Source organism: Xiphophorus hellerii, chromosome 7 (assembly GCF_003331165.1).
Source record: "Xiphophorus hellerii strain 12219 chromosome 7, Xiphophorus_hellerii-4.1, whole genome shotgun sequence".
In the NCBI taxonomy this organism is placed as follows: domain Eukaryota; kingdom Metazoa; phylum Chordata; class Actinopteri; order Cyprinodontiformes; family Poeciliidae; genus Xiphophorus; species Xiphophorus hellerii.
The window spans coordinates 4,410,315-4,430,677 of NC_045678.1; the positions used below are offsets into that span (position 1 = coordinate 4,410,315).

General features: G+C 42.0%; 1 protein-coding gene across 11 annotated transcripts in view; it reads left to right on the top strand.

The window, feature by feature from the left end:
• caska (calcium/calmodulin-dependent serine protein kinase a) overlaps positions 1–18,142 on the top strand; it is a 147,806-nt gene extending 129,664 nt beyond the window's left edge. For 2 of the 11 annotated variants that reach the window (XM_032566746.1, XM_032566756.1), the window contains 11 exons: positions 1,395–1,463; positions 2,220–2,288; positions 2,842–2,877; positions 6,136–6,177; positions 6,598–6,794; positions 8,378–8,493; positions 12,783–12,848; positions 12,919–12,999; positions 13,083–13,285; positions 14,157–14,240; positions 17,047–18,142. In XM_032566746.1, the coding sequence (XP_032422637.1) occupies positions 1,395–1,463; positions 2,220–2,288; positions 2,842–2,877; positions 6,136–6,177; positions 6,598–6,794; positions 8,378–8,493; positions 12,783–12,848; positions 12,919–12,999; positions 13,083–13,285; positions 14,157–14,240; positions 17,047–17,223 (1,140 nt within the window). In that variant the 3' untranslated portion in view covers positions 17,224–18,142. Of the gene's footprint in view, positions 1–1,394; positions 1,464–2,219; positions 2,289–2,841; positions 2,878–6,135; positions 6,178–6,597; positions 6,795–8,377; positions 8,494–12,767; positions 12,849–12,918; positions 13,000–13,082; positions 13,286–14,156; positions 14,241–17,046 lie in introns of all 11 variants that reach the window. The other 9 variants (XM_032566745.1, XM_032566747.1, XM_032566748.1 and 6 more) reach the window with 6 other exon arrangements.
• The last annotated feature ends 2,221 nt before the right edge of the window (positions 18,143–20,363 follow it).

Consider the following 20,363-nt stretch of genomic DNA (forward strand, 5'->3'; position numbering starts at 1 on the left):
GGGTGATGGTTGTTTCCGGTTAGCTTCACAGCGTCGAACTGGCACATTACATTCATCACGGACAAACGTTAGCGGTCGGGTACAGTTTAAAACTTGAACACAATCCGCGCCTCCAGGAATCAATTGACTCTCAGTAGATAAGGGTCGAAGTGAAGCGTAGGACAAGGGTGGTTTTTTTACCGGGATAGTGTCACGGTACAGATCACCGTCACTTTTATGTTCCCCAGGACTTAAAGGAACGGAGTCACAATAAAGAGCACCGAGCATCTCCTGCTAACGTCACCTCAACGTCTTCCTCGGGTCTCTCCCTCTTCTTCTGAAAATATTTCATTTTCCTCATCTGTAGATGTAACCAGAAATGTGTCTCAATGGAAACATTTACCAAACAATTAGCTATGACCTTCTGTTCAACACATATCTGAAACAAGAACGTCAGACTGCATTAATGAACTTTGTTACGGTTGTTCAAATACAACATTCATTAACATCAGGGCTGTTTTCATAGGTTGAAGTAAAATCACATTAAACTCAACCTTCCTTAGGTACTTTGCTTTAACCTTTTCTACAAATCTAGAACTCAACCGAGAACAACTGGAACCAACATTTAGTTTTATACCTCGCTAATCTTACCAAACATGAAGAACCAACACCTAGTTTTATCAGAACAAGAATCCAGAGAAACTCCTACTAGTTTATAAATTATGGACTACTTATTCTTATTCTCATTAAACATGGGGAGCCAATATGTAGTTTTATACTTTAACGTCTTTCTTTTGGTTTGTTGTTTTGTTTGTATTTCCTTCTAATTCATGTAAAGCACTTTGAACTGCCTTGTTGCTGAAAATGTGTTATGTAAATTAAATGACTTTACCTTACCTTACTTTACCTTAGCCTCTACTTCAGACTGTCCTCTCTAGTTTTGCGTCACTCCTGAGAGCAGCGCAGCGCACAGTCACCGGCTACGCATCCAGACTGGCAGGAGCCGGCGGTGTTGGCTTTTTAACATTTCATCATATTTAAGTTCATTTCAAACTTGGATTATGGTTAGTACAAGTGTGCAAATACGGGCTACGCATATAAATACATATCTATCTATCTATCATAATATGCCTTACATCGTTTCAACATGTTTTAAAAAAGTCAATCTGAAGGTGTGGCAGCTTTCATTGTGCTGTGACGTTGTGTCATGATCCATTATACTGGGTGTGAACAACCCTTGATTCTGCACTGGGCCATGAAGACTTATTTCTAGTTTCCTTTTCTTCTGAAGAGCCACATAAATAAAGAGCAGAACACTAGAGAACCACGTGTTCTTCACAATTATGCTCCACATTGTGCAGATTTTATGGTTGTGTTTACGACTCGGCGTGTGTGTGTGTGTGTTTTGTCCACAGAGGGAAATGCGAGGCAGCATCACCTTTAAAATCGTGCCCAGTTACCGGACGCAGGGCTCCTCGTGCGAGGTAACCCCTCTTCCTCCTCTCACTTCATCCTCATCTTCCTCCGCTCCGTACTGCTGATCGCGAGCTCCTGATCTGGTTACTAACCGCTCGCCTGGTTACTAAGCGTGTGTGTAATCCAGGAATGCTGTGCGTGTGTGTGTGTGTGTGTTTTGCTTGGGCTGGTTCAGATATTTAGCACACCAATTTCACAACAAGGATACCGGAACTCGTCTTTCTGTTCTGTTAGGAATGAGCCACACCTGTCTGATCCTGTCCTGCCCATGTCCACAGACCAACTACTGGACCTGTACACACACATCTCCAACCAAACGGACCAAACATGGACGACCAAAAGACCTGGAGCAGACAGTGGGGCTTTTTCCCAGCTGGAGTTGCTTCCATCCTCCAGCTCTTTTGGTTGTCCTGCGCACACAGACACCCCCTGTCCGCCCCAACCCCTCTGACCCCCGTGGCTCTGAGCTGTGGCTGTCTGTGCTAGTGATGACCTCACGCTCTCTGCTGCTCAGAGGAGAACAGCGCCCCCGTCTGGTGTTGTCTTTCAGTGCCATAGGTTGAAACAGGCTGCTGGTGTTTTGTTGATGCATCTCATCACGTCGGCTCTGCGGCCGTGCCGCTGCTCCAGATAGGGCCCTCCCCGTCTCCTCAGACCACTGCCCAGACATGTGTGTGTGTGTGTGTGTGTGTGTGTGTGTGTGTGTGTGTGTGTGTGAGAATGTGTGTGTGCTGCGCGCTGCTGACCTGTGTGTCTTATTTCAGAAAGAGTCCCCCAGCACCTCCAGGCAGTCTCCTGCCAATGGCCACTCCAGCATTAACAGTTCTATCTTGGTAAGGATCCCCCTACCAACCCACGTCTGTCGCCCCCACCGGTGCGTCTCATTGTCCCTCCGCCATGCCGTGGTCGTCCAACATGTCTGTGTCTCCGCTAAATGTCGCCTCACTGTGATTATCTCATGTCTGTCTGGCCTGGTGATGGTTTGAGCAGCAGGGTCTCTTGACCTCTGTTTCCGATATCTGAGTTAACAAATTGGTGTGCCTCAGGGAGCCTGCACGACCCCCCCCCCCCTCCCACTCTGTCTACTGCCCCCGTTCAGGTCCTGCAGGGCCTTCATTTCCCCGCCCAGGTTCCAGACAGATGCTGCAGGGGATTCTGTGACTGCTTGGCTTTGCTCCATGCTAGCTAGGTTGGTGGCTCCACAGCCAGACCTGCAGGAGCACCAGTCCTCTCTCTCGCCGTCTTCACCGCCTGCTTCCGTTTCGTGTGTTTCATGCCGGCTAGACCGCAGATGGTTGATGCATGCGTAGAGTTTCTTGAAAGAAGCTGCTTGGTGTTGACAGTTGACGGAAACATGTTTCTGTAACCATTGCTTCTACCCTGCAGGACCTGCCGTCCACCATCCAGCCCAAAGGTCGACAGGTAATGTACCGTCACTCCCGGATTCACCCAGCCCTCAAACGCTGCTCTGCAAAAGTGTTCACACCCCTTGAACTTTTTACATATTTCATCTTCAAATGTAAACTTTGAGGTGTTTTAGGGACATTTTATGGGGAAGACAAACACAAAGTAGCAAATAATTGTGTAGTGTCATGTGTGGCTCTTTGGCCACACCATAAGAAATGGTCATTTTAGGAGTTTTTCCGTAAGGTCTAGTCAAAAATGACAGGCTTTTCAAAGTAACTATCTTCAAACTATTTCTTCATTTTCATATTTATAGGAAAGGCTTGCCTCATTCTATAAAATACTTTTTTCTTTTGTCAATGCTTTATTGAGGCACATTTATCAATAATTCCAGCTGCAACACAGACATTTTTTCTTTATTTTGGACTTTGATTGGACCATTTTTTTAACAAATTAATCTGCTTCGACCTAAAATATTTCTTTGTAAACGTCTACATGATATTCAGAGTGACATGCACTCTGGGCTATTTGTAAATGACTAATGTTCTCTACAAACCAATAAGGTAAGGGTTGCCCTCAGGATGATTGTTTTGCTCCCCTCTGTTCATAAATGAAACAAATTTTAGCAACAAGCAAAGGCAGTTGAAAAGTAGCAGGAAGCGTTTTGGAAGAAAGACCGACCCAGATTCTTGTCTTGAGACGATCTGGCGGTTGACTAAAATTTTACATCTGACGGGCATTTCTTCTAAAACTGATTACATTTCAGGTCTATAATGAATTAAAATCCATTTTCTGGGCGTGCCGTGGTGGCATAGTGGTTAGCGCGACCCACATTTGGAGGCCTCAAGTCCTCGACGCGGCTGTCGTGGGTTCGACTCCCGGACCCGGCGATGTTTACCGCATGTCTTCCCTCCTCTCCTTCCCCCTTTCCTGTCAGCCTACTTAGTAAAAAGGGACTCTAGAGCCCACAAAAAAGACCCCCTGGAGGGGTGTAAAAAAATAAAAAAATAAAATCCATTTTCTGCAAAAAGGATATTTTTTCTCTTACTAAAATATTTGCTTAGTTTATTATTGAGAATGTAAAATCAAAATAAGCAAAAAATACTTTTAAAAATCAAGTTATTTGAGATCCCTTAGTATTTTACGCCACGTTTTAATATCAGCAGCACTGCTACACAGTATTCACAGATCAGCTAGATTTATAATAAATATATTCAACTATATTCCTTTTGACTCTGTTAGCCAATCAGGTGACTTTTGGTTTGAATACAGATGCAACTATTTTCAGATTTTGACTTTTTGGTGAAAGCCTCGCGTCGTTTCCTTCCACTCCGCGAAAATACGCTAAAATCCTGTAAAATACACTGAAGATTTGTGAATGTTGCACGACAAAATGTGAAATGAGGGGTGAGAATAGTTATGCAAGGCACCTTATAACACGTCCATCCCTCTGTTTGCTCTGTCCGCCCCTCTCCTCACCCTTTCCACCCGGCAGTAAGAGTCATTCAGGACCATTTGAATGGACAGGGTCCGTTCGGTACCAGATGTCTCTTTATGGTCTTGGTTAATGTTGCGGACAGCGTGGAAAGTAATCGGCTGCATCCTCTAAGGAGAACGTGTGGCTTCACTCTGAATGCATAATTCCATCATTTATAGTTAAAAGGCCTGCTGTTGCTCTGCTTTCAGCAGACCACAATGCATCAAGATCAATATCGCTCTGTTTTCTGAGGGGGGGAACAAACCTGATTGATTCTGAGAAGACGGTGCTGGGAGGAAGTGGTGCGAGGGATGCTGGGGAGGATAAACTGCCTGGTGGTTAGAAGAAGCTGCAGATCCAGATGGCTTCAAGAAACAGAAAACTCTCCTTAACAAGCACAATCACACTAATTGATGCTTTTATTTTGAAAGGCTGTGTAATACCACCAGGTTGTTTTGTTGACACAACTTTAGCCATTTAGTCTTTTCATAATCTCACTTCACATCTGCAAACAATCCACTGCATAACCATGTTCTTTAGTCAGGATCGGCTCATTCCTCTTGATTATTGTTTTATGATCAACTATGGGCAAAAACAATTATTAGACGGATTAAATTATCCTGGTCCCCTCAGATGTCCCCACAAGAAGCAGTGGTCCCCACAACGCTACAATGTAGACAGAAATTGGTTCCCACGAGGATATAAAAACCTGGTTCACACACACACACACACACAATATATCATATTGTTTTATGATCAACTATCTATCTATCTATATATCTATCTATCTATTTATCTATCTATCTATCTATCTATCTATAGGTTTATACTTAGATATATACTTTTCTTTTACCTTTTTTGTAGATTGGACTATTTTTCATCCCCAGCAACGCTCAGTCATTCTAGATTAGGTATTTTCTGACATCAAGCACTTGAGCGATACAAGAAAGCTACTTCAATGTTCTTCAATAAACTGTTTTGAGATGATAATATGGGTTATGACTCTTTTTAAAGCAGCTCCAGTTTAATGTGAACCAGTCCCACTTCATACTTCAACTTAGCACTTTTCTTAATCCATCCCATTTCGCTTTAAACGCATCAAAATTCAAACACGTCCCGAGTGAGCAATGAAACCTTCTGCCCTCTATCACCAACACGTTTCTTTCCATTAAACCTGCAGTTACCGGCACCATTTAACATAAACCCCTCACCCTTTTGATTCACACATTTTAGCCCCTCCTTGAAAAATGAAGCACAGCAAAAACACCAAATCACACCAAGTATTTGTCTTTTGTCTAGTTTCTGGTGAAAACATCTTAGTACACTAGAAATAAGACAAACTAACAAGTAACTTTTCAGCAAAATATAGGAGCTTGTTTAAGTCAATAATTCCTTAATATTGATATAAAAGTACTAGTTCCACTGGTACTAGTGTTTTTTCTTTTTATCAATAATACATTTTTGATTTAAAACAAGCTCCTACATCTTATACAAAAGTTACTTGTTAGTTTGTCTTTTTTCAAGTGTACTAAGATGTTTTCACCAGAAACTAGACAAAAGAAAAATACTTGGTGTGATTTGGTGTCTTTGCTGTGAGAATTCTCTTAATGGCCACTAGAGGGCGGCAGACGACAGGCTCACCTGAGTGGCTTGTAGTTCATAACAGGGTCTTAAACTCACCATCTAAGGACCAGCAGGCTTCTAAGCTACTCCCCTCCGCCATCCTCTCCCTCCCCCTGCTGTTCAGTCGTGTCGCTGCGTTTTTGCTGCATGATGCGTGTGATGCTTTCAAATCCTAGATGGGATCCAGACCTCCCACAAAGGACAAAATGTCCGTTAAGGTAAGAGGCAAACTTCCTTAAACCCCATAGAGGCTCAGCAGCCCCCTCTAGCCCCCGGTCATCCCTCCTGACTAACAGACTCTGTGTGGTTCTGGTAGTTTCCAGGCAGGACAAAGCCAAACTTATTCAGATCTGATGGAAACAAGCAAGACCTGTGCCTGAGTTCCTTAACCAACCTGCAGTGTTTGGGTTTATCTCACCACTGAGCCCCGCCCTCCCTTCTTCCTTGGTAACAAGATTCCAAGATGGCAACCTGGACCCCTCCGCCCCTCCTAATGATCCCTGTCCAGCTCCCTGTCCGACCCCATGTAGCTATATCTTTCACTTCCTACAATGCTTCCATCACCAACGCCTTTTACTGACTAGCCCAACACTCCACCTTCCCTGGTTTGAGCCTTCGGTCGTTTTGTTTCACCACAGATCTACGTGAGGGCCCAGTTCGAGTATGACCCCTCCAAAGACGAGCTCATCCCCTGCAAGGAGGCCGGCATCCGCTTCCGCATGGGCGACATCATCCAGATCATCTCCAAGGACGACCACAACTGGTGGCAGGGCAAGCTGGAGAACACCAAGAACGGCACGGCGGGCCTCATCCCGTCCCCCGAGCTGCAGGAGTGGTGAGTGCGACGGAGACGGCTCCAAAAATGGGACGTCTGCGTTCACACCTGGGTCACGCATCAGGGAGACTCCCACCTGCTAATCTGTTCTGACCTACAAGCTGCGGCTCGCAACGTGCTGCACATAAGAAAACGTCAAATGTTAAAAAAATAAGTTTTATGTTTAAGTAACAAAAACTACAAAGCAGAGACTTCCAGAGTCCTGGAGCTGCTGATGAGGACAGCCTGTCACCTTTTAGCTTTTAGCTTTTAGCTTTGCACATCTCGGACAGGGTGTCCGCACATCAGTCGAAATAAGTCAAAAATTCATATATCTAATAATAAGACCATTTTAATATGCCTTAATTCCATTTAAAAATTAGAGTTGGTCTTGAATACAGTTATCACAAGTCTTAAGCTTTGTTGTGGGAGGTCTAATAGAAGTTTTGGGGTTTTTTTTTACATCTAACAGGCTGCTAATATACTCTTGCGAGCTAGCCAGCTAACATTTTCCACCTTTCAAAGGGAGAAAGATGGAAAAAATGTATTGCCAGTTGACTGACCGATGTTTGTGTTCGCCTGTGGCTGACTTCTGTTGCCTGTCTGTACAAGACTAAACGCATCCTGTGAAACAAAATCTAACTTTTAAAGCTGGGATATTGGAAACACACTAAACCTGTTATTTTTTAAATCAAATATACTGAAATTCTGGGACCTTGTAACACTTAAAACTGTACAATTCATGTTTAAGGTAAGAAATCATCAACGTCCACCCAATATACAAAAAATGTTTTGTGACAGAGAGGGGGGTTATAATTTAAGAGGAGAGGGACATTTAAAAAAAAACAATGCATTAGAACAACCAAAGAGTTTTTGTTTATCGGTGTGTGGAGTAGATTTATGGAATGGATTGAATGATGACTTCAAAAAAAGTACAAATATAAACCAGCTTAAAAAAACTGTTTAAAAAGGATCTTATTGGGAAATATGTTTTATAAGATGAGTGTTTTAAAGTCCATAAATGCAATTGATGATATAAGAAATGTTTAAATAATTGTACATCTAAAGATGTGAGATTTAAATATCATGTAAGGTGGAAATAATTTGTGTCGTTTTGGTGTTTCGACATTTAATTGATTATAAATTGATGAGTATGAAAGGGGCAGGACATTATAAGATATTGTATCTTCTACCTGCTCCTTTTCGAACAGATAATATAAAATTGCATGTCACTTGGGCATGATCATTTGTTTTCACTTTTTTTTTCTTATTTCTTGATTTTACTTTGTCCTTTCGAAATAAATAAATAAATATTCACTAAGGGGGCTAAAGCTGTAGAGAGCCTTATGCAGTGTGAGAAGCTCAATGCTGCTTCCAAGAGCCACAAACAAACCCCAGAAATTTCACAGTTTTTGCTATTCTTGATTGTAATACTGCAGAATCACCCAACCATCCTCTATATTTATAGTTTTTCAGTCTTAAATGCAAGGGATATACAGGTGTAGATGTTCTGGGCTGTATGGCGGTGCTTTGTGCTTTGGACTTTGTAACTGTCTTTATGTGTCTCTGAACTCTAAAGCTCTAAACTCTGTTTGCTTTGGCAGGCGGGTGGCGTGCATCGCCATGGAGAAGACCAAGCAGGAGCAGCAGGCCAGCTGCACCTGGTTCGGCAAGAAGAAGAAGCAGTACAAAGACAAGTATCTGGCAAAGCACAATGCAGGTACTGCGATCACACCCACAGGAACACGCAGTGTTGGCTGGCTAACAGGGAAATCAGTGTGTGTGTGGGGGTGTGTGTGTGTGTGTGTGTGTGTGTGTGCGTGCGTGCGGGAGTTGAGGGTAAGCAGACCTCGTAGCTCCAGTAGCAATGCCACAGCCAGGAATGAGAGGAAGAGATGTCAGACATACCTTAGAAGAGCACGGCGGCGACTCAGGGAAACATGAGCAGCTCGGGCGTACTGATGAGCTTCCAGCCTGCTCATCAGTCCACACACATTTAAATACGGTTCACTCCCTCCAGGATGTTGCCATGTACTTTTTATTTTTGTTTGTGATTGTCGCAGCCTAAAACTACAGACTTTCCGCCGCCTTTGTCAAAAAAGTTGCTCTCAAAGTTGCAAATTTTGCCGTTAAATGGTCTCACAAAAACAGTTGAAATTGCTGCAGGTTTTGCGTATGATTGGGTTAAAAAACAAAAGGTGCACCTTTTGTTTTGGTCTTTGGTTACTAAAACACCAAGATAACAAACTTCATCTTTTATTGGAATGTTGCAGATTTCTGATTTAGAACAGTTTTTAATAGCCATGAGTTCACATTTCTTAATACTAAAGGGTAATCCAGATGCCTTTGAGAACTCCTGAATTGCATTGATTGCTACAGAAGTTTGGTTGTGTCATCTGCAAGTTGAGTTAATATAAGCTTATTACCAAAAAGGGAGATGCCTTCTACAGCACTATTTGGAATATGATAGGCCATGAGTTGAGCCACTCTCAGGAAGAGGTATGGCGAGGCTGGGCAGTCTTGTCTTTCCCCCTATAAAGATTAAATCTGGGGGAAGTTCCACCTGGAAGTCAAATTTATGTAAGGATTGTAAAATGAACTAATGCTCCACGGTATCAAACGCTTTATAGAAATCTAAGTATAAAATGGAGCCATCGTCATCTAACAAGTCAGAGTAATCCACCGGCAGCAGGCGGGTGTGAACGTCATGGAGACTGTCGCTGACGCCAGCTGCTGAAACTGATGAAGAGCCTCTCAGACGTTACAGGAAGCGTCAGTCAGATGGGAAAGCAGCACGGAATATGTTGATGAATATGGACGCCACTAACAGTCACCTGCGTCCGGTCATGTTGTCTGTGAACACGACTGGATCCACCGCGGGGCTCTGGAGGCCTTCAGCTGTCCTCCATGTGGTTGGGATACTGTGTTCTGATTGGTTCCTCAGGTCCCAATCAAACTACGTCGACTCTTATTCATAAAGCGAATAAGAGTCGCTTTGTGTTCATGTGATTCCAATGGGGAAAATGTATCGGCTCCTCTGTTGGTCATATTTTACTGCGGTGGTATGATCTCACACTGAAAACAGAAAAGATGGAACCTTTTATTAGTTTGGGGAAGAAATCACATTATAAAATTAAATAACAAAATATTTATATATTTTCCATATAAAGGCCATAAGAAAATGTTATTTTAGCAGCTCTGTGTTTTTAAGCAATATCTGCATTGGTTAAATAATAATAAAGTAATTTGATGTTTTTTAGCTTCAGACTATGTGCTTTATATTTTTAAGTGGGCTCCCTATTGATCTATATTTTCCATATATGGTACAGACCAAAAGTTTGGACATACCTTTTAATTCAGTGAGTTTCCTTTATTTTCATGACTATTGACATTGTAGATTCACACTGAAGGCATCAAAACTATGAATAACACATGTGGAAATATGCACTAAACAAAAAAGTGTAAAACAACTGAAAATAGCCCTTATATTCTAGTTTCTTCAAAGTAGCAACCTTTTGCTGTGGTTACTGCTTTGCACACACTCTGCATTTTCTTGATGAGCTTCAAGAGGTAGTCACCTGAAATGGTTTTCACTTCATAGGTGTGTCCTGTCAGGTTAATAAGTGGGATTTATTGCCTTATAAATAGTCATGAAAATAAAGAAAACCCATTGAATTAGAAGGTGTGTCCAAACTTTTGGTCTGTACTGTATATATAAAGAGCTCACCCTGCTGGTCTTTTTGTACAAAATATTGTTTTAAAACATAATAACGTAGTACATGTTTAGAAAATAATATCGCAGCATCAGACAAATTATTTTGCCTGGTGCTGATTGTAGCAGCAGGGCTAGAATCAAAACTGTTGCAGAACCCCGCTCTCGAGCTAATACCGACTCGTTTTCAGCTCTCAGTGGCGCCATCTAGCAGATTTTAATACTTTTAAAAAGGTTCCTGGGCTACTGGAAGAGAAACGGGTCTTAAAAAGTCTTACCTTTTATTTTATTTTATTACTTTTGAAGCTTTGCAATTAAATTTTGCTCAAGGTGTACATTTTAAATGTGCAGTTGAATGACAAAGTCTGTATGTCTATGGTAAAACCTGAGTTTAACAGTTGCTATGGAGACTTGGAAACATTTTGCCCTCGGAGAGTAAAAAAGAAAGTGCAAAAAGATTTTTTTTAAAAGCTTAATTTAGATGTATTTTATAGGGAATGTTTGGAGCTATCAATAATTGAGATTATTGCGTCGTGATAAAAGGTGAATCCGTTTTTAGCCAGTGTGTGTGTGTGACCAGCTCAGTGTCTGCTCTGTTTCTGTAACATTTTGTAAGCGGCCATGTTTTGACCCTTGTGTTGCTCTCTCTTGCTGTCTGCCTCTGACCGGCCTCTCTACATGTAAGTAACCACCGGCTCCAGCTCTTCCTCTTCCTCCCTCTCTTCTCCGTTCGCTGTCTGCGTTTCACTTTTGTTCCTGTTGTTTTTCTGCAAACAACAAGAAGATCTGAGACCAAAACTGAAACCAGGCAGCTTCCTGTAGCGTTTGTCACACTCCGTTAGACCGTCTCCAGCCCAACACGTGTTTCTCCCTCTGTGTGTGATGTTTGCTGCGCCCTCTGACATCAGCGCGGCAGTCTGATCGGCAGCAGCTGCAGTGAAGAACCCGGTGACTTGTGGGGGTTACATTTCACTTGTCAGCGGCCTCAGATTCACAGAGCTTCATGTTTCAGATGCTGGGAACACACACTGTACAGAGATCAGCAGCACAGACAGTCTGCACCCCCACTCATTTATTCTGGGCTCTGTTTACATACAGAAACATCTCACCATTACTATTATTAGTTATTTTTGTCAATTAAATCCAAAGCTGAGATGTCTGTGGGGTTTTTTTTTGTTCATGAAAATATTTGCAGACTACTTCATGGTAAAAACCTCATGATAGATTCTTGTGACAGATACGGAACACCTCAAGCTGACTGTAGGCCATTTGTGAACTGTTCAAGAGCCGGCCTCGATTACGATTGAAAGAAACAGCAAAATTATGGAATTCCAGCTCCAAACAAAAGCTTACAAGTCCCAACTTCCTAAAATTTTTTATTATCTCTCAGATTCTGTCGGACTTTCTGTCGTTTGTAAACTGATCTGTTCATAAAAATGAACAGTTGTGTTCAGAAACATACGTTCACTCCTCAGTAGCATCATTTTGTCATTGTGTCTCGGTGTTTATTGATGTATTGGACTTCAACCATTTCAGCACAATTTCATAATATAGCATATATGCTAAAGCAGGGTAGCATACTTCCTTTGACCATATATGGTGTCTTTTATGCAGTATATATTCACTTGACCTCTAAATGCCACATTAGACTCAGCAGTTAGAAAATAACATTAGAACAGCAAAACGAGGGCGTGCCGTGGTGGCGTAGGGGTTAGCGCGACCCACATTTGGAGGCCTCAAGTCCTCGACGCGGCGGTCGCGGGTTCGACTCCCGGACCCGGCGACATTTACCGCATGTCTTCCCCCCTCTCCCTCCCCCTTTCCTGTCAGCCTACTTCATAAAAAGGGACACTAGAGCCCACAAAAAGACCCCCTGGAGGGGTTAAAAAAAAAAAAAAAAAAAAAAAAAAAAAAAAGAACAGCAAAACGTTTGTAGAAACAGCAACTTCATGCAACATGTTAGCATAAAGTGTTGGTTTGTATTTGATGCATTCTTGGTTGAAATATGTTTGTTATTCATTCAGTGAAGTTACTCAGTGGGTAGAGAATCCAGAAACTTTACTCAAGTAAGAGTAGCGATACTTCATCATAATATTACTTGAGAAACAATCACCCAAGTTACCCAAGTAAATGTAGCTAGTTACTATCCGCCCCCGATCAGAACCTAAACCCGGTCATCAGCCGTCACTGTTTAGGTCCGTCTGTCTTTCACCACTCAGTTAGCAGATTCATCCAGGTGTTTTTCCTCTCTGCTCACTCTGCTCTCCCTCTATCACCTCCAGTGTTTGATCAACTAGACCTGGTCACGTATGAGGAGGTGGTGAAGCTCCCTGCCTTCAAGAGGAAAACACTAGTTTTGTTGGGTAAGTGATGCCTGGCATTAGAGTCGGGGGTCAGAGAAACGTCTCGTTTACCTCCGTGTTTACCCCTCAGGCGCTCACGGAGTGGGCAGGAGACACATCAAGAACACGCTCATAACCAAACACCCTGACAGATTTGCCTACCCCATCCCACGTAAGACCTCACCACATCTACCGTACATGCCCATCGCACATGTCCAAGTGTGAATACCTCACTTCCTGTCTCTGGGGCTCCAGACACAACCAGACCTCCAAAGAAGGACGAGGAGAACGGGAAGAATTACTACTTCGCCTCTCACGACCAGATGATGCAGGACATCAGCAACAACGAGTACCTGGAGTACGGCAGCCACGAGGACGCCATGTACGGGACGCGGCTCGAGACCATCCGCAAGATCCACCAGCAGGGACTCGTGGCTATATTAGATGTGGAACCTCAGGTGTGTGCTCTTGGTTACCTTGTATAAGTCTTATGCTGTCCCATAACACACCTTCCCAAGTTTGGTTGAAGATACGAGTTAAGTTTAGTTTAGAGGTAGGGTTAGTTTTAGGACATAAATGGTTGGAATGTTGTTTACATTCTGAAATTTTGTGCATGCGCCCAGCCCTGGAAGGCAAAAAGCCGATTCTTTTATTTGCCATTCATAGCCGTGCTGCCATGGTGGAACAATTTGGTAACAGTGTGAAACCCGGAGATGTACAGTAGGTGTTATTAATTCAGTGCGGTGCGACACAGCAAAGGGAAAATAATGTAGAAAAATGCTTAAAAAAACCAACTAAAAACCACTCGTATTCTTTGTTTTAAGATTTGATGTTGGTTTTGTGATTATTAATAACTGTCTGAACACAGCAATGATAGATTAGCTACTTTAAATCTCTGTTCTGCTAATGATCTGTCAGAGAGTTGGTGTGGAGGTCGCCCTTTTTTTTAATTGAAAAAAAAAAAACACCAAATTCCACAGCACATCTACATGTCAAGTTTGTCATAGTCAAGCTAGCTGACCTACTTCACTCTCCCTCATAATTTTTTTAATTAAATCTTTTCACTGTGAAATGTGATACCCTTGGACCTTATCTAGTTGTCATTGTGATAATTAGTAGCAAAGCACTTCGTCCCTTTTTCTTCTCTAAGGTTGAGTGTGTATTGTTGACATCTTAACAGCTAAAACCGAGGGTAGTCATCGTCGGTTAGCAGGTTTTTGCCTTCGAGCAGGGATTTGAAGTAGACATAATGTCTAAGGGATAAAAAGTAAACAAACCTGTATGCTGTATCCCAGCTCTGTTTGACCGCTAACACGTGACTCATTTCAGGCGCTGAAGGTCCTGCGGACGGCAGAGTTTGCCCCATACGTCATCTTCATAGCAGCTCCAACCATCACACCGGGCATTAATGAGGTAAAAAAAAAAACACAGGAAACACACCAACATCCTTTAGCTCCATCTTGCTCATTCGCAATGTGCGACTCAAAGACGCAATAAAACCCCGAGGCCAAGAAGCTAACCAGATCTTCACTCTCCTGAGAAGCCGTGGTCAGCTGACAAAAAGCAGGAGGACAAATGGAAACCAACAACTCAGAACAGTAGGAAGATGAGAACGGGCCGGCAGCAGCCTGGATTTGGTCCAGAAGCTGAAACCTGTCACGTCAGAGAGAATAATAGAAGTTATGACGATCAGTCAACACTGTAAATTGATTCTTCACTCAAACCGTTTGCTAATAAAGCCCTGCAAAAATGATCATATGGGAATGAAGAAAATCAAAAAGTAATGTTAAAGTGAAATAACAGAACATTTAATGTAGTATAGAGTAGAGTAGAAATATCCTTTGTTGTCCCACAATAGGGGAATGTTTTGTGCAACAGCGGCAAAGTGACAGGCAGTCAAATCACAGATTCACATAGAGATAGAAATATGCAACATATAAGCACAACATATGTACAATAAGAACAAAATTTCAACACAAATACTGGGTAGTTCTGATAAAAGAGTGAATGAATTAAGGTCCAAAGGTTAATTAGAAATGTACCAAATGTGGAAATCCACCAGCAGCTCTGTGGTTTTAGCCCCGCCTGCTGATCACACAATGTGTGTAAAGCTGCTTCCTCTTCATTCCCTTCTCACTCCTTCCTGTTGTCTTTTATTTCTGCATGCTGCATGTGTTTGCTTGTTTGCTTGGCTCTTGCCTCAGCCGCCCAGGTGGTGTCGAACTCTGCCAGTAAGTAAAGTCTGGAAGGACTGAAACTGCTAGGTGCTATTTCTAAGCCGTGTGTGTATGTGTGTGTGCGTTTGTTTGTAATATCTTGTGGGGACCATTTTCCTGACACATACTGTGTTGTGGGGACCCATTGCTCCTTGTGGGGACCGAAGCCTGGTCCCCACAAGAGGAAACGCTGTTTTTGGGTCAGGGGTTAGATTTAGGACTAAGGTATGAATTGAGTTTTGGTTAGGGTTAGGCTGTAGAAATGAATGGAAGTCAATGGAAATCCCCACAAACATGTGTGTGTGTGGGGTGTGTGTGTGGGGGTGTGTGCGTGTGTGGGTGTGGGGGTGTGTGTGTGTGTGTGTGGGGGTGTGTGTGTTGGTGTGTATGTGTGTGTCTACTATAAGCTGTAATGGAAAGTGCCTCTTTGTGTGTTAAGCCTCCATTCTCTCCAGTTAGTGAAGGTTCCTGCACACTGAGCTCAACAAGTTGACAAGCTTCTCTGAACTGTGGTTTAGAAAAGAGAGACAGTCAAACGTTTTCATACCTCTTGAACTACAACCACAAACTATGGTGACTTTTATTGGAACATCACATAAAAATGTGATCGACCAACCAGATAATGTGCATAATTGTGATGTGTGTAATATTAAAAATATTTTTAAAAAGTGGCCCCAGACCAGATCAATTCAGTCCCAAGCTGAAACCAGATTGCTAATCTCTCATTAGCTTCCTTAGTGTCCTTGACTGTTTGTAGTAAAGAAGACCCTGTTGAGCTTGACTCTAGTCTGGCATTGTGAAGAGACAAAAATCTCTGCAGAGGAAGAAACCAAACTTCAAAATACAACATTTCTCCTTTATTTACTGGAATTACAGCATGTATTTAGTGGCCTAACCATTTTCCCAGATGGGGGATCCGTTTACAACCTATTGGCAAATCTCAAACCACCGTGTCCCAGAAGGTTCAGCACAGCTACACATGGGAGATTCACATTGTAGTGACTTTGTAACATCAAAGAGATTAGGTTGACCACCTGAGGAATGGAAGACGATGACCAACTCCAGCCAGACAAACTGATACATGTTGTCAAGAAGTTTCTCTTAGATGTTCCAACATCCACGTTAAACTCCACAAGTGATTGGGATTTTGTAATTTGTGCCCCTAAACAGGAGAACAGTTTATTTTTTCATATACAGACCGCTGAGACTGGCCAGACTTTTAAATCTTTTCTCAAGACCCATTTTTATTCTTTGGCATTTGATACATTATAGAATCTGAGCTTCTTTTACAATGACGCTTATGGAGTACCTATGTATTTTGTCTTAACCTTACTTTTAAGTATTTTTTTCTTGTTCTTGTTGTTATTTTAGTTCATTTCATTGAGTTGTGCAACACTTTGGTCAACATCTGTTGCTTTTATTTGCCATATTAACAAATTGAGATTGACAGTGGCTGCGTTTCCATTACAAATGTTCGCAAAACTTTGTCCAAAAAACATAATTCTGCACTTGTGGCATTTCCGTTAAATAAGAAACGCAATTAAAACCATATCAATAGATTGTTCACGCGATAAGTCATTAAAAACATGCTGTTCCACTTCCTGTCGTCTTCTTTGTCATTTCCACCAGCAGAAACATCTGGTTGTTGATCAGGTGACTCGTCTGATGCGAAAAAAGTGTTTCCGTCACAGTTTTACGAAATAACCACATTTCGATGCTGCCAAAAAAAAAAACACCTTATCCTACAGTCAAAACTTTATATCGAAAAACGAGATTTTTGTTGAAATTGGCGTTCGCATTAAGCAAATTTATTTTCGAAATGTCAAACTGTGTCACAAGTAAACTTTCACATCACAATTATGCACTACTTTTGTTGTTCTAACACGCAAGTATCTGTGGTCCTGTGACAAAATATGGAAAAGGTAAAGGTGTGTTAATCGTGCCTGTCCCACTCTCTGCCTGCTTGATGGTGAAACCTTCCCGTTTCTCTCCTCCTCCTCCAGGATGAGTCGCTCCAGCGGCTGCAGAAAGAGTCGGAGATCCTGCAGAAGACCTACGCCCACTACTTCGACATGACCATCATCAACAATGAGATTGACGAGACCATCCGGCACCTGGAGGAGTCCATGGACCTGGTGTGCACCTCCAGCCAATGGGTTCCGGTGTCGTGGGTCTACTGACCCACTTCGCCTGCCTCTCCGGTCGCTCCCGCCATGTCCGATCTTCAGCAAGCAGAATCTAGGAGTTAAAAACAAACAAAAAAAAAAGGATTGAGCTCCTTCTTGCTACTTTTGACCTAAGACTCCCTTCAGCGTACTGTGAAAGCATCAGCAGCACTCACCTGAATCGACCACAGTCTTGTATAAAATCAGAGAAAACCAATACGTGAATATGGTCATATCTGTACTAGCTAGGAGGCTAGATCTTTGTAGATGTTTTGTTTTAAAGAGACAGTACTGTGTTCCCGTTCCTCCCATGCCAGTGTGTTGCTTGCTCTCCGGACCTCCCATCTCGCTGTGGTCCTGTTGGGTGTTGTGAACCACGTCTAGTGAGACACTGGCAGTGGCTACCTTATCAAGAGACCGAAGTTAAAAGCACACAAAGCACACTGCAGCGTCTTCTCATCCGTAGATCGCATCAGCAGCTCAGAATCACTCATCCGGTCCGAGTTGTTTCCCCTTCGTAGGCGCCCGGCGCGGCTCCACGCCCATCCACCCATCCGCCTGCCTGGTACTGTCTCTTCTAAATGAATCCACAAGTGTTTCAGACATTAGGATGAGGTTGTCATGCATGTGGACATTTTTGAGCTTCCATGCTGTCAGTCAGTCAGTGTTCCTCATGAATCTCCATCAAACAAAAGCTGAATTAAAAAAAATAAAATTTCCTCCAACATTCCTGCTGTTGGACAGACTGAATTCCACGTGAAGAAGGAGCGAGACAAAAAAAAAAACAAAACCCAGAGCTGGACGTTGACTCGACGCCTACGCACACCCTTGGAGTTTCAGGCGACATTTCTAAACCACAGATTTATAAAGAGATCAACCATGTACGTGTTTGTAAGAAAAGAAAATCTAATAAAAGTCTTGATTTGTTTCTCTATTTTTTTGATTTGTCGCACGCAAATGGGAAGAGTTCGCTCCGTCGACGAAGACATGGCGTTGAGTCTGACTGTGGACAGACGAACTCTAACTGAGAGCAGTGTGTACACTCGACTTTTTGAAGAAAGAGAAAAGCAGAAAAAGCACCACATGTGAACTTGATGGACTGATGAACTGCCCTGTGTTCTTCAGTGTCAACCGTGTTTCTTTTTTAAAATATATTTTCCTTTTATGTGTTGGGGGGGGAAAAAAAACATACGATGTAGTGGCATTTTATTTTCCCTTTTCCCAGAAGTAGAACGTCATCATCTTAAAATCCAGTGATGTTCCCAAGGTTACAGGTTTACATGAAAACTAAAAGGACAAAGATTTGTGTCTACAAAATTTATATTTGGACTTTGTTACATAGGTATGCTGGAATATTAATATTTTTCTAGAAATACAAAAAGAAATTGCTGGTGACCAGAGTCTGCCAATTTTTACTTTTATTGGTTCAGACCACACAGAAACTCAAAAATTCAACCTTTGTCCAGTAATGTATGCCTCATAGCTTATAGCTACTAGGCTGCCTGGACAACACCCTTCAGTGTGGACTTTCATTGTTGTGGCATGAGGTGTCAAAGTTAGCTAGTTTGAGTATTTGGTAGATGTCCAAAGGTGGAAGCAGAGAGAAAGTATCAAATTATTAAACAGGATTCTGTACTTTCTTTGTTCAAAAACGTTTGTAGATTTCTCAGGCTGCGAGAAGGAGAGAGAGAGCCAGACTTGCGGAAGCTAGCAGGGAGGCTAAACAGCATATGGAAATGTTTCTTGTTTTCATCCTGCCACAAACAGACAGAGGGATCTTGAAATGCTGTAAGCCTGTTGGAGAACAACGAAGCAAAAGGTAACAACTAATGCATCCAGTTTCCCTCATGATGGACTAGCAAAGATTCACAAATCTCTCAGATAAGCAGAGGGTCTCAGAGAAATGACTGTTTTCAGTCAGTATTACTAACCTCACTTGTGCTTTATACCAATGGAAGAGGCTAAAACAGTTGAAGTTGTCAAGTCTTGTTTTCAGTTTTTTTTTTGTTTTAAAATCTTACAGAAATCCTGTTTAAGTCTAGAGCTTGTGTAACAGATTTGTCTTCTTCCGCCAGTGGGACGTGGCTTTAACAGAAACAACTGATCACAGAAAAGCTTCTTATTTTTTTTCTCACAGTTACAGTAAATGAATTAATCTGACACAGATTTCTCTCAAAATGTAACTTTGACATAACTCTTATTTATTTTTGATATGATCTTCATTGAAATATTTTGTGATATTTTTTGATCTTATACACTGAATGGAGTTTTATCGTAGAGCTGTGCTGTATATATACATGCAGCGCAGATGAAAAGCCTGTTTAAATAAAATTGCAGTTTCATATACATTTCAAAGTACGAAAAAGAAAGCATAATAAATATAAACCAGTACTCAGCACAGTTTATGCACATTCAAAATCTAGGTCGAGTTCCTTAATGAAACTACCTCATGCATGCTGAACAGCCCGGACCAGCCTGTGACCCATTCCCTGAGGCTTAGGTATTTCAGGTGAATGCACACTCTGCTCACCTCTCTGTCTGACTGGCTTTTTTTTTTTTGTTATTTCAGTTAATGCAAGTGAGTGATTAGGGTGAACCAGATCCCGTACACTGTGTTTTACTCATGCCCCATAATCCCACACTATTAGTATCTGGGGGGGGAACAGAGGCAGTGTTGACAGTGTTCTGTTTGCCTCTGTCAAAGATGACCATCAAATCTCCAAATAGCGGCACCTCCGCTATAAAGATGTAGCTATTACTTCTCAGACATGGAAGAAACACGAAATGGGGCAATGACATGTCATTATATGATATTATGAAACAGTTTTAACATTTGCAGAATCACTTCATTTCCACTGTTGTCTGCATGTTTGCGATTTTGGTAACAATATTGTAGTTAAAATTACATTTCCTCTTGCCTTTTAAATCCACGGTCACACAAAATAGTGCTACAAGAAAGTACAGTGGCTGTTAGCTGGTTTATGAACCGTGTTAGCTTCCAGTTACAAAATATGTAGTAAGCTGTTTATTTCACGGACAAGTTAGCTCTGGTAGTTTGCAGTAAATGTGTTTCTAAACAGTCCTAAAGACTGAGATTGATGTTGCTCCTTCAGCAGACATTCCAATTTTACAACTGAATAAAATTGACATAATGC